We start from the raw sequence: 22,579 nt of genomic DNA on the forward strand, positions 1-22,579 counted from the left end.
AATTTCAATATATATAGATATGTATATATTTGAAGTCTAAATTTAAAATTACTATATGCTTTAGTTAACTAAGTAAAATAAAAATATAATATAATATTATTACTAAAAGAAATACATATATATAATGTATATTAAAAATAAATAATTAATGATTGTAATACTCGTTTGATATTCCGATTGATATTAAACAAGTTAAATTTAAACTAATATGATTTTAAAATAAACGGTGATACGAAAATGAGTTCTATAAATTTTAGGCTTATTAAAAATGTATTTAAGAACAATTTGTTAAGTTTTAATACTTTTTATATTTCACCCATAAATGAGAGGGACAGTTGATGTAATTTTTATTTAATAAATTAATGATCGAATTTTATACCATAATGACCAAAATAAATAAATATAGTTAATTTAAAAATATGGGATTTTTTCTGAACACTTTTATCCGCCACTGATTTTGCACGAACTGTCGGTATAAACAAACAAATATTTTGATGGATTTGCTATTTGTTTCTGTTTTACTCTTTTTCATGATTGAATAAAAGTAAGGTTATTATAGATTACTGTTTTCGTTTCCTTCTCCTCATAATTCAACTTAGAGAGTAATTAAACATATATATAGATATTGAATTGTGCATGTTTACTTTAATTTAGTTTATTTAATTACTATTTTGTTTATATATATATATGTATACTTATGCAACTTGAGGAGAATATGTTTCTTTCTGTGATTCCTTGTTGCTTTCTGTCAAACACCCATCACAAAATCTCAAATCCTTGAATAATGATATACTGTGCACCTTTATTTATTTATTCCATTTCATTTTACCGATGATGAATTTTGATATGTAAAAGCTTTATTTGGTGTACTTGATTTAAAGTTTTCGTGTTGTGTCAAGTGCAATAAAAGTAGTACCTAGAGGTGCATCAAAGGAAGTGAATTATTGTCACTGTTTTGTTCTGCATATATCCAACTCTCTTTATATATAGGTATAAATAAATATAGATATATATCACCACTTGTTCTTCTTCCTCGAAAACCCGCCATCAACCATCACCTTTGACACCGGCAACCACCATCATTGTTGCTTCTGTAACCATTAAACCACCACCCTCAATCACCGTTGTCACCTCCACCATAACCCACCTCACCACCAACGATAACATCATCAAAACCAAACCATTTCTTTGTTACTATAGGTTGTTTGTTTAAGTCAATATGCGAGCAAGCAAGACCCGGAACCAAACCACCCATCGAATCACTCTCTATCCCTCTCCTAAGGTTCAAGTAAAACCATCAACTACTTCCATTTTTCTGTTTTGTCGAGCTAACACCATAACAACCATCATCACCCTACAACCAACCGCCACCTTAATAATCTCTATCACCACCCCATCGTCGAACCACACTCTCTCTTTTCTCTCCTCCTCTTTTCTTGAATATCTTCCTTCATGAACCCAAAACAACCTTGCAACTTCTTTTCCCTCGAACCTTGCTGCACATACGTGCTGCCTTCGTCCCTAATTCTGTTCAAACCACACTAAAACCGAACACCATTCAACACCCACTTATTTAGTTGCTAGCTATCACTGCTTCTGTTAGCGAAAACTAATGGCAATGATAATAATAACGCGATAATGATGATGCTACAGTGACTTCGTTTTCTATCTTTCTATTCAAAACCGAACTATTGCAGCTATTTATTGTTTCTGTTACTACTTCGCGTTTTATATTTCCTGTTTTAAAAAGATGCACGAAGAAGATAATGATGAACAGTGGGTTGATAAGTTCAAATCATATAAAAAGATGATTGTAAGTTTATGTGAGGAAGACGATGATACGTACGATCGTGAATTGAACTCACAATGTATCAAATGATCGGCTTTATTGTACCGGTACGTCTTTAGAATATTTCAAAAATATAGTTATTCATTTTCAAAGAAACTCAACAGTGTCAGTTTTTAACAAAAGGACCAAACAGAGACCTAATGCAAAATATAGGGACTTAAAATACAATATCCCTTGCATCACTCATTCTTGGACCTGCTAAAAACTACCCACATACTTTCAATGTTTAACTTATTCACCCCTGTTACCTTTTTCTTAGACCAACAAGACCGCAATTTCCAGCTACTAGCTAGGCTAGTTTTGTCCAGTTTTTCGTAAGCTTACACAAGATATTTCTGAAAAAGTGACTTTGAAATCGCTAGGGCATCTCCTCGGGCTTTCACAGGGTATTGTTTCGTATCTTGTTGCCATTTATTTGAGTACGCAATCCATTCCTTTCTCCATTCGACCACCTCAAATGTTTTGTTTTCTTTCACGCTTTCAGACAAACGACTGAAATACATTGAAGCTCGTGGTAGATAGTAGTCGACTAATAATCCACTCCAAAATTTGTTTGCTGCTCATAATGAAATACAACATAAACAAAAAATGACATTAACCCCCCATTACCAGAACTATGCAAATTTTACGCGTATTTACCCTTTGCAAACGTTCACTTGAAGATCATGAAGACGTTATAAGATACACATTTGCACTTTAAAGCGTGTGCATTTATAGATCTTGTCCATACGTTAACGATATTGAGATCAATTAGTTAAACTTGATGTATTAAATCACAAGAAAATTACCGTAGTCATGAAGTAGGCTCTGGTTTGTTTTTGTTGTATCATACCACATTGTTACTTGAGTTCGCGCATTCCACTCGTACTGAAACAACACCAAAAAAGTTATTGGGGGAGCATAACGTATCAATGCATTCCGATATATGCAAGGGCGTATCTATGTAGTCATGGACGGGAGTTTGGAATTTTTTTTTACAATGTATACTTCAAATTGGGTAGGACACTACTAAATTTAACTACAGAACCCATATTTTTTCAAAAATTTATAGTTTTTTTGAAGGTAAATAACCCTTAAAGTACCCTTCAAATATAATTAGTTTTGAAAAAAACAATTCAGGACCCCAATGAATTTTGATCCTAAATTCGCCACTAGATGTACGCAGCCTATCAGAAACAGTCCGTAACCGTTTTCAAACCTTCCCTGGCCACCACAAGATTTAAACACGGCAACACGCGACCTCTCGCAAGAGTTTCAGACCCCAACCACTGGGCTTTATATACAAACATAAATGTTATATAATATTGGTATAGATACATATACCTGTTGTTTCTCTTGAGAGGTTAAAGCTAGATTTTTTGCACTCTCAAGCCAAGTTCCAAGAAGGAAGTTATCATCGGCCGCAAGAAGTTCGTCAATGTCGATAATCAGTTGCTTGAATATTTGGCTATGAGATTCCAAAGCTTTCAAATCTTTATGTTGGAAAGCAAATAAAACATCAAGATAGACTTGATTCGCGAGCTTTGATAACACTTGTCGTTCTAGATCAACCAAGTCGTACCTATAAAATTCAATAAAATAGTAAATTCTTACAACGAACGAAAGGGTGAAATTGCATGAGACCGGAACTTTATATATACGTACAAGAAAATGGATGTAGATATCTACAACAATAACAATAACAATACCCAATCCCGCGCCTGCGAGGTATGGGGGAGGTAAGATGTAGACAATCCTTCCTCTACCCTAAAATAGAAGAGAAGTCGTTTCCTTAACCACGAGTCAAGAAAAGGAAATCTCCACCCACAGTAAAGAAAATTCATCCCCCTCTCTACTCCAGGGTAGAGAGATTGCTTCCGTGAGGACCTCTGGCTAAAAAAGAATTTTTTATTTTTAAATAGATAGATAGATAAAAAAAAAAAAAAAAAAAAAAAAAAAAAAAAAAAAAAAAATAAATAAAAATAAAAAATAAAATAAAAATAAAATACAAATAATAAATAAAAAAAGTAAAAAAAATAAATAAAAATAGATAAGTAAAAATAAAATAAATAAATATATAGATAAATAATATATAGATAAATAATAATAATAAAAATAAAATGTAATAAAAATAAAAATAAAAAAAAAAAAAAAAAAAAAAAAAAAAAAAAAGATAAAAGATAAAACGCCATGAAAATGGTAGAATCAAATTTTCATGGGTTTAAAGTCTGCCTGAAAATCAATTTAGGCTTTAAGCGGCAGTCAAGACGCCACTAAAACGACGCTTGTCGTTGCCTCAAAAAGTAGAGCCAAAAGACCTTATGGACGGCAACTCGAGGGCATGCCGGGTGGAAGTTGTTGCGCAAGCAAAGAGCCAACCACCCTTAGCAAACCAAAAACCACTCATGCACCTTTACGGTAGACACCCCCGAAACCACCCAACTAAAAGAGACCAACCAAGCTCAAGAACAAGGAAGGTCGTCCTCAGCCATAATAGTCCCAAGATGCACCGAACGATGCGAAGCACCTAATCATACATACATGCATACAAACGTACATACATACACACATACATAAACCTACATACAACCGTACACCAGACATACCTACTTACATACATAAGACATACCTACGTACATGCATGAAACATACCTACGTACATACATACATGCATAAAACCATACATACAACCATACATACATAACATATACACCTACATAAGCATACATACATACGTACATACATAATACAAATATACATAAAAATATATCTACCGCCATACATACACACAAACATAAGCCTAAAAACATGAAAAAAAAAAAAAAAAAAAAAAAAAAAAAAAAAAAAAAAAAAAAAATACCTACATTCGTATACGAATATACGTACCAAGTCCTACCTAAACCTATTAGCAAAACATACATACGTGAGTGAAAATTCCACACCTACAGACAAGTAAAAACCCGCATACAAACATACATACCTGCATATATACATACATATAAAATCGAACTAACATACAAAAAATGTGCGTACCTACATCACACAACCACCTACATGAGCCTATGTGCATACGTACAACCAAGCAAGCAAGCATACAACCATATTCAAGGATACCAAAAACAAACTCATTTAATATTAATAATAATAGTACATAAAACTAATAAAAACGATAGTAATAGTAATACAATAATAGTAATAATAATAATAGTTCATATAAATATTAATAGTAATAAATATTTGTAAAACAAATACAAATACACAATCAATTAATAATTATGATACACAATACTAATAATAATACAGACACTAATAATACTAATACCGAGACACTAATAATACTAATACCGATAGTAATATGCAAATAAAAGTACATAGTAATAGTAGAAAATTATAATAGTAATAGTATTAATATTGATCATACAAATACTAATAATAGGGAATAATAATGGTAAAAAGCAAATAATGGTAGGTAGTAATAGTAATAGTAGTAATAGTGAAAGATAATAATAATACATAGTACTATAATAGTGAAAGTATAAGTAATAGTAATAATAATAATAATAATAATAATAATAAAGTAAGTAGTAGTAGTAGTAGTAGTAGTAATAACAATAATACTAATAATGATACAAGAGATAATATTGCTAATACACAATACAAACAATAATAATAATAAAAAAGTACTAATAAAAATAATAGTAGAGTAGCACTACCAATAATAATAATAGTAAAAATAATAATAATAATAATAATAATAATAATAATAATAATAATAATAATAATAATAATAATAATACGCACCCTACTCGATTATTCGTATTCTAGCCCTCCACGCATTCCTATCAGAAGTCATGTCCTCGGTCAACAAAAGCTCCTTCATGTCGAGCCTTAGTCTATCCACCCACCTACGAGTAGGTCTACCCCTTCTCCTAACGCCGTCGACCGTGAGTGCCTCGACTCTCCTAACCGGGGCAGTTCGTGGTCGCCTCATCACATGCCCAAACCATCGAAGTCGTTCTTCTCTTAGCTTGTCGATAATGCTTCCGATTCCAAGGTTTTCCCTAAACACTTTATTTGGAATCATATCTAACATGGTCCTGCCACATGTCCACCTAAGCATCCTCATTTCGGCCACCTCCATCCTTCTCTCTTGGGCCTTCGTCATTGGCCAACATTCTGATCCGTACAACATGGCAGGTCTAATTGCCACCTTGAGGAATTTCCCTTTCAATTTGAGTGGAATCTTCTTGTCGCACAAGACCCCTTTCGCTGCCCTCCACTTCAACCAACCTACCTTAATACGATGGGTCACGTCTTCATCTATCCTCCCCGATTTATGGAGGACCGAGCCTAGATATCTAAAGGAATCTTGCGGGTGCAAGATCTGGTCCCCAATGCTGATATTCACTCTAGCGTTTTGTTCATCTTCAACACTGTTGAAATCACACCTAAGATATTCCGTCTTTTGTCTACTGATCCTTAGCCCATTTTGTTCTAGGGCCTCCCTCCATTGTTCTAGTCTTCTATTAAGCTCTTCTTTGGAATCCGCTACAAGCACAATATCGTCGGCAAAAATCAGACTCCATGGGATGTTCTCTTGTATTCCTCGAGACAGCTCATCGAGAATCAAAGCGAAAAGAAAAGGGCTTAGGGCAGATCCCTGATGCAAGCCTACTTCTATCGGGAAATACTCTGTGTTTCCCACAGGCGTCCGAACACAGGACTTCGCCCCTTCGTACATATCCATAATTGCTCTAATATATCTACTTGGGATACCTCTACCATTTAGGGTCTTCCAAATTAACTTTCGCGGAACACAATCATAGGCCTTTTCTAAGTCAAGGAAAACCATCTCTAGGCTCTTTTGCTTCTCCCTATACTTCTCCATAACGCTTCTTATAATATGAATTGCCTCCATTGAAGAGCGCCCTGGCATGAAACCAAATTGGTTTTCCGAAACTGTAGTTTCGCGTCGAAGTCTAGTCTCAATCACTCTCTCCCAAAGCTTCATGGTATGGCTAAGTAATTTTATGCCTCTGTAATTACCGCAGATTTGGGCATCCCCTTTATTTTTGAAGATGGGGATAATCTCGCTGCGTCTCCATTCAGTGGGCATTTTATAGCTTCTAAACGTCTTATTGAAGAGACACGTCAACCACCTAACACCATCATCGCCCAGGCACCGCCACACCTCTATTGGAATCTGGTCTGGTCCAACAGCTTTGTTTCTACCCATCTTTCGTAGTGCCACTCTAACTTCTTCCTGCCTGATCCTCCTACAGAAATTGTTATTCTGGAATTGACCTATACCACAGTCGCGCGGTTCCTCTTGGCGCCCGGGTACCCCTCCAACGAAAAGAGATGAGAAATAACCTTCCCATCTTTTTCTAATTTCGTCTTCCTTCACTATGGTTTGACCGGCTTCATCTTTGATAAACTTGATGTTATCTATATCCCTCCTCCTACGCTCTCTAGCTTTTGCAATCCTGTAGATATCATTAGCTCCTTCTTTAGAGTCTAGTTTCTTATACAGATCTTCATACGCTTTATTTTTTGCACGTGCAACAGCCTTCTTAGCTTCCTTTTTGGCTTCTTTATATCTCTCTTCTGCCCTAGTTCTATCCTCATGTGTTCCCTCCCTGCAAGTAATGAGCTCCCTAAACCTTAGTTGCTTAAGCGCAACTTTGGTTTGGACCTCATCGCTAATCCACCATGATTCTCTACTAGATTTGTGACCACGCGATGTCCCTACAACCACACCTAAGGCTTCCTTGGCTACATCTCTAATAGTGGAAGCCAGACTATTCCACATCTGATCCGCGTCACCATGAGTAGCAATTTCCACTCCTGCCTCTACTCTTTCCAAAACCGAAGCTTTAAAAGTTTCGGCTTTCACTCCATTTAGATTCTTCCATAAGATCCTAGGTTGGACGGGTTTCACGCTCCTGGAAGCCCGCCTCTGCAAGGCCAGGTCCATGACCAATAATCTGTGTTGTGTGGAACAGGTCCAGGTAGTCAGAACTCTACAGTCTCTGCAAGCCCTACGCTCCCCTTTGCGAAGCAGCAAATAGTCAATCTGGGTACTATGGCCCCCACTGTGGAAAGTAGCTAGTTGAGCTTCCGTCTTCCTGAAGAAAGAGTTTGCAACAACCAAATCATGGGCAACAGCGAAATCGAGAATAGAGCGTCCTTCTTCGTTTCGAACACCGTACCCAAAGCCCCCATGGACACCCGTATATCCGTCTGAATCCGTGCCTATATGACCATTAAGGTCTCCCCCAATAAGTAAACGGTGGTCAGCGGGGCAACTCCTCACGACTTCATCTAACGAATCCCAAAAGCTTCTTTTTTCTTCTTCACCCAAACCAGCGTGAGGTGCGTAAGCGCTAATGACCATGTAAGTCTCCTCATGGATAACTAATCTTATTGACATAATCCTATCACTACACCTACCTACGCCCACGATATAATCCTTATACGGATGTCCTAAAATGATTCCTACCCCGTTTCTAGCTACCGTAGAACCCGAAAACCACAACCTGTAGTCTTCAATGTCAACCGCTTCTTGACCCTTCCATCTGGTTTCTTGAACACACACGATATCCACCTTACTCTTACGTAAGGTCTCAACAAGCTCATAGGATTTGCTAGTCAAAGTTCCTACATTCCAACTCCCTACTCTAATCTGAACCGGGTCCGCTAACCTATTGCCAATTCTACACCCTCTAGACCTAACCGCCCCTAAGTAAGAAGGACATGACCTCACGTGACCATCTCTACGACCCGAGTCTATCTTACTCTATATGATAAACAAAGGGTATAAAAAAGGAGGAGTAATATAATATAAATAGATATGATAATATAATAATACTAATAATAAAGTAATAAAGTTGTTAATAAAAATAATTTAGTATCAATAATAATAAGAAAGTAAAATAATATAAAATAGTGATAATAACCAAGGAAAATAGAAAACAAGTTATAAAAAACAAGTCAACATAAGTGGGTGAAGAATACCAGTGTAGTACTTGTTTATAGTCTAAAATTAAAATTAAAATTAAAAAATTCAGTCAGTCAAAATGCAATACAAATACATACAGTATATATGTAAGCACGAGAAACAGAGTATAACACAGAAACAAGCATGTAACAGCGAAAGATAAGGAGAAAGTGAAAGAGGTAACCGGCCGGAGGTCTTATTTCCGGCAAAGTGTCCGGCGTTCGTCCTATCAGCGACGGTTCGGGGACCTGCAAAAACAATAAACGAGTAGATCCAGACACAGATTCGTTCTCGGTGCTGTAGTACTCACTGAACCAGACCGGAAAAGCTTGAAAAAGGCCGGAATCAAACCCACAAAAACTTGCCGGAAAAAATTCTGGCGCGTGTGTGCACCGTTTCCGGTGGAAGTTAGTGTATTAGGTTCGTCGGCGTAATTTGAAAATTATGAGGATGGTGGTGGCTCCTAATTTTCAGTAATTTAGATGAAAAATTTTGTAACTCTTGGGTATGAAATGGTCCGTTGTAAAAAGAGAGAGAGAGAGAATGAAAAAGTGTAGGTCTTTACTTTTTAGAAAGTTATAAAACCGATGTTCGTGCAAATTACTGAAAACGTTTCGTATGGTTCAAGAATTGAGACTTGAAAAATACCTGTAAGTGAGGCTTCCAGCAAGATCTTCGCCCACATCAATGAATAGTTTTAACGCGTTGATGGTATCATGATTCGAGTACCACATATTCGGTTGAGGTAATGTAGATTCACTTTCACTTAAAATAGCTCTTCTAAATCTGTGCATTTTGATGATGCTCTTTTCACTATTTTGTTTCTGAAAGCTAGTGTAAGTGGATGAATATGGATCCCAATCGGGAAACTTAACGATGTAATCCGTGTTGTGGTCCTAACGACGTAAAAGAAACGATAAATAAGATGAAACTAAGTTCGGAGATTTAGAATGAGTACCATACGACTGGTGAAAATGAGTCTCGACCAAACCTGACCCAATATTTAAGAAGAAAAATGGGTCCTGACCCAACCAGACCCAACCACGACCCGGGTCTCGAACCAACTCGTTTGACCTATTTAAAAGATGACCCGTTTCGAACCATGACCCATTTGAACCCAAACCTGTTTGATCCTTGACCCATCCCGACCGTTTGTCAGGTATACATACGAGCAACACTACAACTAGAAAGGCCAAGTAAAAAGAACGTATTTTCAGTCAGTTTTTATTTAGGGAACAGAGTTTCAAATTCAAAGTTTATATATCTAAGTTTATAATCAAATAAGTGATCTGAGTCCATTATTATTTGACTATGACAAATGTGATTTTAAGTACGTAACTTAAAATAGAATTGACCAAAAGTATATTCCTTTTACAGGCAATTTGATGAATTAAAAGTTTTTTTAGTAAATACGAGACCTACGGCAATTCCGTCACTACAATTATAAATGGTTCGATGAAGAATTTCCCATGCTGAATCAGCTTGTTTCACTGTTTTGCCGTAACGTCGACGCGAATACACTTTCAACCAATCCTGCATTATTATATAAAGTTTTAAATCTCCAAGCTTTATAAATCCTAAATACATTAATGGTCATTACGTATAAAAATACTACCAAAAGAAAAGTTTAATCACCTCAACATTTACTTTATCATTTCGAAATGCCATTTCGGGCATCAACTCGTAGACAACGGGATTATGTTCGATTCCTTCCATGCACATCCCAACACCAACCTATAAAATCCAAAAAAAAAATTCGAGTGAGTTTTTATTCACAAAGTTTTTACAATTCTAAATAATTGAAGCATACCATAGTTGAATTTTTACTGACGCGTGCAACGATAGGACCTGAAGCAAGTGTATCCAATACGCCATACATCTCAATGTTACCACCAAAATTGTGTAACATACACCTGATTAACGTAAATGTCACTATATATAATACAAAATTATTTCGAATTAATATATTTATGTAGCTTATCGTTAAACGATGATGTTACCACACATAAGGGGTGCCGTAGAACTGAGAAGATGATTCCCACACAGGTTTAACATCAGCAAATAAATCAAGAACTATCATTTTCCCAAATGGGACCGAATGCAAGAGAGCCTGTTACATAATGATATCGGTAACTCATCAATCACATTCTGTCTTATATTTTGACTCATAAATTATAGACTAAATTTACACCAGTAGTCTTTGTGGTTTACATGAAAATTACACCAACAGTCCTTATCTTTTGAAAATAATAGCAGTCGTCCGTGTGGTTTTAATGAAATTACACCAATCGTCATTATCTTTCTTAATTTGTCCCTAACTTATATAAAGTGTACGTTGATGGTCCCTCACTTATTCAATAGTCATTCAAAATGTGCATTAATAGGAGGGACCATCAATGTACACTTTTAGATAAGTCGGTGATGATCAATGTGATGTTTTAAAAGATAAGGACTATTGATGCAATTTCAAGAAAATCAGATGTAACAGCCCAGCTTAACATGACCACAATATTGTCCGCTTTGCCCGCAGGCGCACGGCTTTTTCTTGGCAACCACACACGAGAAGCACTTTCCCAGGAGGTCAACCATCCTGGTAGTGCTCTCGCCCGAGCACGCTTAACTGTAGCGTACTCACACATCTGCTCTGCCTGTGGTCCCAAAACGCGTTGTGTCATTTAAGCGTGAGTATTACCTTATAATCCCATGATCACTCATGTTCGTGGGCGATGTGGGATTTGCCTAGGGTGTTACATTCACCCCCCCCCCCCCCCCAAGGGACTCATCGTCCTCGATGAGGCTTGCCCCACCACCCCCAACGGCACATGAGTGGCTCTGATACCATTCTGTAACACCCCAGCTTAACATGACCACAATATTGTCCGCTTTGCCCGCAGGCGCACGGCTTTTTCTTGGCAACCACACACGAGAAGCACTTTCCCAGGAGGTCACCCATCCTGGTAGTGCTCTCGCCCGAGCACGCTTAACTGCAGCGTACTCACACATCTGCTCTGCCTGTGGTCCCAAAACGCGTTGTGTCATTTAAGCGTGAGTATTACCTTATAATCCCATGATCACTCATATTCGTGGGCGATGTGGGATTTTCCTAGGGTGTTACATTAGAGAGACTATTGTCCAATTTTTAAAAAATAAGGATAGTTGGTGTATTTTTATGTAAACCAAAAGGACTATTGGTATAATTTACTCCAAATTATATAAATAAGTGAACCATCCCAAGGTAGCCCAAGTGGTTGGGGCCCTGAGATCCTTGCAAGAGGTCTCAGGTTCAATTCTTGGGGTGGCCAGGGAAGGGTTGGAAACAGCCAGGGAGTATTCCTGATGGGCTGCGTACACTAGAGTATGGGGCCGGATTACTCGCCCTTCCCGGGTAACCCGAACAGGGAACACCTTACAACTATACTAAACTATATAAATAAGTGGCAAGATAAGCAGGTTCGGTAATGGGTCAAAGCAGGTTCAGTAACGGGTCAAATCAGGTCATCTTTTGATGCACAGTTGAAACGGGTGGGTTGGGTTTATTGACAAACAAATTTGTCAGATTGAAAAATTATATATAGATGATTAACGCAGTAAGCTTATGTGTGCTGTGAAAAATTATCTTGGTCTCAGAATTAAACTGTTTAAAATGCTGTGTGCTTTAAAATAGATTCTGGTGACGTTTAAGTCGTTCGAACCATTTGACTCATTCCCGTTTCAGTTACATCTTTTAATTAATAGACCTGTTTTGAGAAAAAGAGATAACCCAAAACGTGTCCAAATTGCCCCCTATAATCAGAATGAAAGGAAAAAACATACTTTCATTTGAGGAGGTTTCCAAAACGATGAGTCCGAATAAAACAGCCATCCCTGCAACAACAACAACAAAAAAAAAAAAAAAAAAAAAAAACGGTTCTATAAGTAGACGTAGTTCATCCAATTATATAAACAAACAATGTTGATAATGTGTCAAAAATCGGTACATTCAATCCAATTATATAAAAAATCGATTCTATAAATAGACCTGCATAAGCCAAACTGCATCCTTATCAGCTTTGGTCATTGCTTCATAGACAGCAGAACCGAGAGTAGATATATACGTCGGATCACTTGTCGGAGGTGAATTTTCATTGAATGTGTCGCTTTATAAAAAAAACAAACATAATCATATTATAAGATATTACAGTAAGGTGTAACAGCATATTATGTAACTGAAACGGATACCAGAAGCTACCAGTTATAAATGTCCGTCACATCTCCATATTCTGTAATATAATATAAAAAAACAATTGAATTTACGAGAGAGCAGGACCGTACAAGGAAAAACAGAGGAAATGGTAAATAAATACCTTCGATTTGTTTTTTTATGAATGCCTCCCCAATTTGTATAAATAACGGATCAGAAGGATCAAGAAGGTATGTACAGCACCACCGAGGATTACCATTAACAGTGTTCCTACCAGAATCAAAACAAACATAATGGTTTTATTAAGGTTGTATACGTCGCGAGTTGGGTACAAGTTGGTCGGGACCTTGGAGAGACGAGCCAGTTGAGTCGGGGACGAGTCGGGCGTTGACCAACGTTGACGAGTCGGGGACAACATGTCGGCCGACTTTTACAACAGTGGGGTTTTTTTATCCTAAGAGGTAAATTTATAATCCAAACTCTCAGTGCAAAATGGGTGGGTCAGGTAGGTTGGCCAGGGATCAAATGGGTTCAAAACTGGTTATATTAAATAAGGATAGAAACATGTTGGATTGAACCGAAACGCTTTAGTCTACAAAACAATTAGTGTGTTATATACGATTATACAAGATCATATTTTTCAATGATTAGATAAGCTTATAAACATATATATACGCTTTGGGATCCTTTTGGACCATTTAGTATGTTTGCTTTTAAGCTAATTAATTTATTAATTTATGTATTATACTTGTTTGACACAATATAGATAAACCAGTAAACCACTGTTGTAAAAGTCGGTCGAGTCGGCCGACACATCATTTTCAGGACTAGCCCGTCCTGAGTCGCCCAAAATGACTTAATAGACGGTCAATGCTAAAAAGTCATGTCAGAGTCGGTCTGAGTCTGGCAGTCGGTCAATGTCGTTCAAAGTCAAAGTTAAGTTAGGTAAAAAAATTTATCTATGTTTGAAGTATTCATATTTTAATACTTTATGTTTGAATATATATATATATATATATATATATATATATATATATATATATATATATATATGCTTAGATTATTTATCACTAAAACTCAACGTTGATCAATGCCCGAGTCGTCCCCGACTTGACCGACTTGTCCCTCAAAGGTCCCGACCTACTCGTCCCCGATTCGGGACTTTTACAACCTCGAGATAAAACATAACTCGAATCAACCCAATCAGAAGTATATAGGTTTAAATTGCCACCTCTAAGGTACTAAGTTGAGTGAAGTTGATCAATTAGTCAAATAAATTACTAAAATAAATTAATGTGACAAACCAATCTCCAAGCCTGGTGATATTTGCAGACGGGAATACATTTCTCAGTGCCGCAGGAACGTTTCCAGAAAACGATGGAAGCACTATAAAGATGGCATTAATCACACGATGCATATGAACGATATCAAAAGTTAACGAATCTCAATTTTATTACCTGGAGTCATGCCAAACTCGATCATGCGGGATAATATTTGTTTCTGTAACACCAACTGTTGATCCAGCCAGTTCTGAGATAATGGCCCACCCCATCTGATACAAAAATTAAGAAACTGCTAAATATTTATATAAGATTCAATAAAAATATCTATGTTGAGTTAGTCAAGCCTAAATGATTCAGTTATTATTTTTTAATCAACAATAAATGACCGCAGAAAGCAAAGATTAATGAATAATATCGACTCACGCGTGTAAGTTTCCCATCCGAGCCCATGCAAGAAAAGCGGGTCCACCAAAAAAATTGTTCAAATCTTGTGAACTAATATTAAAATCCTGCAATGAAAAATATATATTTCAAAAAGATATTGCATATATTAGCATATGAACTTGACCCACAAGTGTACCCGCCAAGGTTGGAGAACTCGCGACTCGGGGAGTACTCGATCGGCACTTTTTGGGGAGTACTAGCCAACTCGGAGAGTACTCGGATGTTGACCAAGTTAGACTTTGACCGATTTTGACAGTTTTGACCAATTTTCCGAGTAATCCCAAGTTTTTGTCGAGTTTGATCGAGTTTTGACCGAGAAATCCTGAATAATCCCGAATTATGACTGCGTTTGACAGCGTTTGACCCAGGTTGACCGATTTGACCGTGTAATTGAACCGAGTACTCGGACCGATCTTAAAACCGAGAACTCAGCAAGTACTTATTGAGTTTTACCAAGTTATACAACCCTGGTGCACGACAGAATTAACAATGACGTTATATCCATTTCAAAATTTGAGACACCGACTTCATATAATTCAAGAAAAATGTCACAGTAATTTTTTAAAAATTTGGCGATAGTGCGTAATAAGAAATACGTTTAATTCACCATAAACACTTTCTGCCAGATAGATTCTTGTCCAGTAAATGCAAGAGGCAGGTTAATTCCTTGAAGTGCCATCCAATCTATCTCCTTCTCCCATCTTTCCCAATCCCACCAAACGTATGAATCTGTATTTATGAAAAAATTAATCATTATATAATCATAAGAAATTAATAACAGAATAAGCTAAAGATCACCCTTTTCTTAAAAATGAAATAAACAATCACTTTTTTAACATGACACTAAAAAATTCAAGACAAGCATGAGCATATTATGTGTAAGAAGTTATTACATAAAAAGAAAACGATCTTTGTTTTCACCCATGTAAAGCGCTCAAACCTTCAAACAAAAAACAAAGACACAGACTCAGACTTTCAGAAGTATCATTTAGGCTAATCTGACCACTAAATCAGCCAAAATGCTGACATGGCGGCTTAGACGACAGTAATGTTGACCAAATTTCATAATATCAACTTACCTACAAGATCAACCTAAATGAAAACACGGTGAAAGTTCAATCCTTTTTATGGGTGAAAACTACGCGTATTATCCATATAAATCACCCCCATAGTTATTGTGCAATATCACCTCATTTCTTCTACTTTAGGAAAATCAACATCTACATTTAATTAGTAATAAGATATTCATACTTACAACTAGAAGTGACTACATTTTGATAATAGTTCCATGGAACCGGACGCCGAATTATAATTCCATCTTTTTTTACAGGTGGCAAGGCCCCTGGAGGAGGGACTGAAGCTAGTTGAACGCCACCTGTCTTGTCCCACGACACGTGAGCGCCACATAAGTACTTTAAGTACCAATGGAGACCGGATGCCATTTCAACAGCCGTAGTGCCATGTATACTGGTAATAATAAAACAGTAAGCAACACTAAATACAAATGGTATTTAGATTACACATATGGAGAAAGATAGTAATAATAAGTAGATTATACATACATAATCTCTGATGATATGTTATTTGAATTCTTGTAATTTGTTATCCAAAAGCAGCTGTATCCACCACAAGCATCCTAATATTAGAGCCACCATATTAAACAAACTATATCCAACAATGGCATTCAACTATTCAAGATTGATTCCAACTAATGAAAAATTAAAAAGCTAATCTTTTGAACATATAATTGAATTTATTTATAGCAGTAATACAATTACAGCACACATATGAAAGAAACAAAACATATTGAGCTAGCAAGCTCAATTATTAAAATATAGAAGAAGGGTGTCTGTAATTTTAACTTCATAACCCAAATTTGATTACAATGTTAACTTTCATTCAATAAAATTATAAAATCATTGGTATCATTTAATCCAAGAATGAATCTTTTTCAACAATTCTGAAAATTGATGACTACCCATCAACCAAAATGCATAAAATAAAATTGATATTGATATCTCAAAAAAAAAAAAAAAAAAAAAAAAAAAAAAAAAAAAAAAAAAAAAAATTAATAATACAGTAATAAATAGATAATTGAACCTTGGATATAATCTTGAATTGGAAACTGGATAAATGGGTAGGAAGCAATCTTTTTAGAAGACTATTAACTGCAGATTCTTGTAATAATGGAGATGTTTTTTTGGCATCCAAATTCTTAATCAAACCCTCGACTAATTCAGGGGATGATGATGATGATGATGATGATGATGATGATGATGATGATGATGATGATGATGATGATGATGATGATGATGATGATAGGGGTAGTAGAAGAAGTAAAATTAGAAGTGAATTGAACATGATTAGGGTCTGAATACAAGTTGAATTTGTGTTGAAATGAGAATATAAGGGTGAATTTTGTCAGCAAGATTATGCTCTTGTTTCAGTCTTCAGTGTGGGTTTGTCCTCTTCTTGGAGTTGAATTAAAAAAAATGAATACGAAGCTTAAATTTACACCTTTTCAAACTTGCGTGTTTTCCAAATAAGATAAAATCAGTCAAAAACTTATTACTTCAATTTTATGTATTTTTACAACTCACAATATTATGGTAGTGAAGTGATAAATAGATTAGTTATTATGAAATATAGCAAGTACTTTATAGAAGTAGTAGTAACGAGGATAAATAACTCCTGCGTAGCTGTGGGTTGGTTTTGATTGATTATCGAACGTTAAAAGACAATTATTAACGGTCGGTTAATTGAACGTTTTAAAACATAAATGAATGAAAAAGAAGGTGAAAAAAAGAAAGTGTTTGGTCACTTAATTGAACGGCTTAAAAAACGATCGACAATTGCGTTATTGAACGTTTAAAAAAAATGACTGGTTGAAAAATAACGGTTAACGATTAGTTAGTTGAACGTTTAGAAAATAAAGAAATGAAAAAGAATTGTGCAAAAAGGAATTGAAAAAGGTAGTTAAAAAGTTATTGGTAAAAAAGTGTTTAACAAAAAAAGGTTTATCTAATTACCTCCTAAGTTGGGGGTAATCACGATAGTGCTGGCGGGAACAGTAGACAAAACTCATGAGAGTTAGTATACAAGTAGAATTATACGAAAAAACATTGTCCAAAATTTATTATATAATTTATGTTGATTTCACTACTTCTATGACATAATGTTTTCGTTGAGTCAAACTCACGGGTCAATGAAAATCAATATTGTCTTAGTTTAATGTGCTTAGGCATAATGAGTCAAGTTGTACTAAAAGAGCATTAAATACACATTCAGTAATTCATTTGGGTTTAACTTAGCTATTGTATTGTCAATTAGTTCAAGAAAGTTTTGTGGAAACCTCTGAATTGTAACAACCAAACTTGTAGACAAATTATCATTTTATCAGTAAGTGGTAAATGTGTGATATTAGAGGATATATATAAGTGCTTAAGATGAGCTTATGTATTATTATCCTCTTTAGGTAGATTAATATGTAATATTATATGTTAATAAGGAGATATATGATAAAACCGTATCCAAATGGCCTTACGTAATGTCATGGAAACTCAAAGCCTTGAATATTGCCTAAAACTATCCCATGACAAAGAACATATGGGAGCACTTCCAATCTTCAACAACAACAACAACAACGTAACCCAATACCACAAGAGTGGTGTATGGGGGAGGTGAGATGTAGACAATCCTTCCCCTATCCGAGAATAAAGAAAAGTCATTTCTCCACCCAGAGTGAAAACACTCTCAAGAGTAGAGAAAGTCATCTCTCTCTTTATTCGACGGATAAAGAGATTGCTTCCGAGAGGACCTCCGACCTTTAAGTAGGAAAAAGTTTAAAAAAAAAAAAAAAAAGTAGTAGTAGGCGCCATAATATAGAGATAATAATAATAAAATAACAACAAATAATAATAATAATAATAATAATATAGAGATAATAATAATAATAAAAATAGTAATAATAATAATAATAATAATAATAATAATAATAATAATAATAATAATAATATTATAGTAATAAAAAGAAAGAGAATAAAAATAAGGATCCTAATAAAAAAAACAAGTAAAAAATAAAGAAAACATAAAAGGATGTAGCCCTACTCGACTATTCTAATTTTAGCCCTCCACGCACCCCTATCAGAAGTCATGTCCTCAGTCAACGAAAGCTCCCTCATGTCGAGCCTAAGTCTATCCATCCACCTACGTATAGGTCTACCCCGTCTCCTTACGCCATCGACCGTGAGTGCCTCGACTCTCCTAACCGGGGCCATACGTGGTCGCCTCATCACATGCCCAAACCATCGAAGCCGTTCTTCCCTTAGCTTGTCGATGATGCTACTGACTCCAAGGTTTTCCCTAAACACACCATTCGGGATCTTATCTAACATAGTTTTACCACACGTCCACCTAAGCATCCTCATTTCTGCTACTTCCATCCTTCTCTCTTGGGCCTTCGTCATTGGCCAACATTCTGATCCGTACAACATGGCAGGTCTAATAGCTACTTTAAAGAATTTCCCTTTCAATTTGAGCGGTATCTTCTTGTCGCACAAGACCCCTTTCGCCGCTCTCCACTTCAACCAACCTACCTTAATATGATGAGTCACGTCTTCGTCTATCCTCCCCGATTTGTGGAGGACCGAACCTAGATATCTAAACGACTCTTGTGGGTGCAAGATCTGGTCCCCAATGCTGATAATCCCTCCACCATTTAGTTCATCCTCAGTCCTACTGAATTCGCACCTAAGATATTCTGTCTTTTGTCTGCTGATCCGTAACCCATTTTTTTCTAAGGCCTCCCTCCATTGTTCTAGTCTTCTGTTAAGCTCATCCTTTGATTCTGATACAAGCACGATATCATCGGCAAAAATCAGACACCAAGGGATGTTCTCTTGTATTCCTCGAGACAGCTCATCGAGAATCAAAGCGAAAAGGAAAGGACTAAGGGCTGATCCCTGGTGCAAGCCTACTTCTATCGGGAAATACTATGTGTTTCCCACAGGCGTCCTGACACAGGACTTCGCCCCATCGTACATATCCATAATAGCTCTAATATATCTACTTGGGATACCCCTAACATTAAGTGTCTTCCAAATCAGCTTTCGCGGTACGCTATCATAGGCTTTTTCTAAGTCTAAGAAGACCATCTCTAGACCCTTTTGTTTCTCTCTATACTTCTCCATAACGCTTCTTAAAATATGAATTGCCTCCATCGAAGAGCGCCCTGGCATGAAGCCAAATTGGTTTTCTGAAACTGTAGTTTCGCGTCGAAGTCTAGTCTCAATCACTCTCTCTCAAAGCTTCATAGTATGACTAAGTAATTTTATGCCTCTATAATTATCGCAGATTTGGGCATCCCCTTTATTTTTGTAAATAGGGATAATCTCGCTGAGTCTCCATTCCGTAGGCATTTTATAACTTCTAAGCGTCTTATTGAAAAGACACGTCAACCACCTGACACCATCCTCGCCAAGGCACCGCCACACCTCTATTGGGATCTGGTCTGGTCCTACAGCTTTGTTTCTACCCATCTTTCGTAGTGCCGAACTTACTTCTTCCTGACTGATTCTCCTACATAAATTGTTGTTCCGGAATTGTCCTATTCCCAAGTCCTGCGAAACCTCTTGGCGCCCAGGTCCTTCACCCACGAAAAGAAATGAGAAATACCCTTCACATCTTTTCCTAATTTCTTCTTCCTTCACTATGGTTTGACCGGCTTCATCCTTGATAAACTTGATGTTATCTATATCCCTCCTCCTATGCTCCCTAGTTTTTGCAATCCTTTAAATATCATTTGCTCCTTCTTTAGAGTCTAGTTTCCTATACAAGTCTTAATACGCTTTATCTTTTGCATGGGCAACGGCCTTCTTAGCTTCTATGTTGGCTTCTTTATACCTCTCTTCTGCCCTAGTTCTATCATCACGTGTCCCGTCCCGACATGAAATGAGCTCCCTAAATCTCAGTTGCTTAAGCGCGATTTTGGTTTGAACCTCATCACTAATCCACCATGATTCTCTATTAGACTTATGTCCTCTCGATGTCCCTACTGCCACACCTAAGGTTTCCTTGGCAACATCCCTAATAGCAGATGCCATCCTATTCCACATCTGATCTGCGTCCACTTGAGTAATGGTATCCATTCCTGCCTCTACTCTTTCCAACACTGACGCTTTAAAAGTTTCGACTTTCCCTTCAATCAGATTCTTCCAAAGGATCCTAGGTTGGACGAACCTCACTCTCTTAGTAACCCGCCTCTGCAGAACCAAGTCCATGACCAATAATCTGTGTTGGGTGGAACAAGTCCAGGTAGTCAGGGCTCTACAATCTCTGCAAGCCCTAAGGTCCCCTTTACGAAGCAGCAAATAGTCAATCTGGGTACTATGTCCCCCACTGTGGAAAGTAGCTAGTTGTGCTTCCGTCTTCCTAAAGAAAGAGTTTTCAACAACCAGATCGTGAGCAACAGCAAATTCAAGAATAGAGCGTCCTTCTTCATTCCGAACTCCGTACCCAAAGCCCCCATAGACACCCGTATATCCATCCGAGATCGTTCCTATATGACCATTAAGGTCTCCCCCAATAACCAATCGATGGTCAGCGGGGAAACTCCTCACAACTTCATCTAACGCTTCCCAAAAGCGACTTTTTTCATCATCTCCTAAACCAGCATGAGGTGCGTAGGCACAAATGACCATGTAAGTCTCCTCCAATCTTCCTTCTTAGAAAAGGAATCATCGTCCCACACTTACCATGTTTTTAAGTCTTGCTTTAGATGTGATAAAAGTGATTGGCCTTCAAACAAGATTTTTGTGGTCTCATTATTTGGTTTAATGATTAATGATAATGATAATTAATGATTAATGGTGATGATGATATATGGAAGTGTAAATAATGGTAATGACAACATTGTTTGGAATAAGTTCTTATGTTTTGAAGATTTTGAAGATTTCGAAGATCTGGGTTGTTTGAGCATAAAATGAATATTATAGATCAAGAGTTGGTTAAAGGTTCATATTTGAAGATTTCAATGAAGATTTAGTCAAAGTCAAGATTACGATTAAGACAAACGATAAAGTAAGTAAAGAATCAAGTTCTAATGACTTTCTCGCGTTTCAAATGCAATCCTCGCATTTGTGAAGCTCATGAAATGCGAAATCCATGACCAGATTGCGAGAAGTACGGGATTTCAAACCCTGCCACTATTTTCGCATTTGAAGTGCAAAGCTCGCCTTTGGAAGAAAATGTCGCGAAACGCGAGAATGCTCGGTGTTTGATGTTTTTGTTTCTATATAAATAGCATGTTTAAGCCCTTTGTTTGGGTAATCAGATTTTAAGCCTCCGTTACGCATTATGAGCTTAAGATTATGAATTTTCAAGTTTTTTAAAAATTATTTAGGGTATCTTAACATTGGGATTTTAAATCTTAATCATTGGTAACTTTTTTTCTTTAATTCTAATTAATTCAATGGTCGATTATTGCTATTCTATGTATTTGATTGCTTCTACTTCTATGAGATTTCATTGATAAAATTCGTGCATACAAGTATGGGTTACAATATGGTCCTTTTATAGGGAAAAACCACACGGAAACAACTTAACGAGCAAGCAAAAATGTTCTAGAAAATTCTAGCCGCCCAGCTCTATTATCGCAATCGCGGGACCCAAGAAGCACAAGACCTCGCGTTCGCGAGTTGATGTTCGAAGCCAACTTCCATTCGTGACTTGTTATCTCCCACTCTTAACCTGACCACGTTCAATTTCGCGATCACGACCTTTCCTTTCGCAGTCGCGAGTAGCATATCTGCAGCAGTTTCTTGGTTTGGTATTCTTCACCATCCAAC

At 36.6% G+C, this 22,579-nt stretch overlaps 2 protein-coding genes across 2 annotated transcripts; both read right to left on the minus strand.

The window, feature by feature from the left end:
* Positions 1–1,866: 1,866 nt before the first annotated feature.
* LOC139863052 (alpha-N-acetylglucosaminidase) lies at positions 1,867–17,200 on the minus strand. Its single transcript, XM_071851698.1, has 19 exons — positions 16,836–17,200; positions 16,298–16,371; positions 15,991–16,202; positions 15,343–15,464; positions 14,715–14,800; positions 14,466–14,560; positions 14,313–14,394; positions 13,172–13,278; positions 13,057–13,087; positions 12,847–12,964; positions 12,642–12,692; positions 10,829–10,938; positions 10,639–10,741; positions 10,464–10,562; positions 10,251–10,361; positions 9,477–9,724; positions 3,173–3,410; positions 2,638–2,716; positions 1,867–2,405 (listed from the first exon to the last, which is right to left on the minus strand). The coding sequence occupies exons 1-19, from the start codon at positions 17,094–17,096 to the stop codon at positions 2,170–2,172; spliced, it is 2,463 nt and encodes an 820-aa protein (XP_071707799.1). The 5' UTR covers positions 17,097–17,200; the 3' UTR covers positions 1,867–2,169.
* A 3,372-nt stretch (positions 17,201–20,572) lies between these two features.
* LOC139864142 (uncharacterized) lies at positions 20,573–21,433 on the minus strand. Its single transcript, XM_071852731.1, has one exon. It carries the CDS (start codon positions 21,431–21,433, stop codon positions 20,573–20,575), a length of 861 nt encoding a protein of 286 aa, XP_071708832.1.
* Between the last annotated feature and the right edge of the window lie 1,146 nt (positions 21,434–22,579).

The sequence above is a fragment of the Rutidosis leptorrhynchoides genome, chromosome 8 (assembly GCF_046630445.1).
Source record: "Rutidosis leptorrhynchoides isolate AG116_Rl617_1_P2 chromosome 8, CSIRO_AGI_Rlap_v1, whole genome shotgun sequence".
Classification (NCBI taxonomy): Eukaryota; Viridiplantae; Streptophyta; class Magnoliopsida; order Asterales; family Asteraceae; genus Rutidosis; species Rutidosis leptorrhynchoides.

Bases quoted from the DNA above. Each gene is read 5' to 3' on its own strand.
- LOC139863052 (XM_071851698.1), bottom strand. From the start codon at position 17,096: ATGTTCAATTCACTTCTAATTTTACTTCTTCTACTACCCCTATCATCA. The intron at 15,465-15,990 runs GTAAGTATGAAT...TCATAAATACAG, and splicing joins AAATGTAGTCACTTCTAGTT to ATTCATACGTTTGGTGGGAT. The intron at 14,561-14,714 runs GTGAGTCGATAT...TTTTTGTATCAG, and splicing joins CGGATGGGAAACTTACACGC to ATGGGGTGGGCCATTATCTC.
- LOC139864142 (XM_071852731.1), bottom strand. From the start codon at position 21,433: ATGGTCATTTGTGCCTACGCACCTCATGCTGGTTTAGGAGATGATGAA.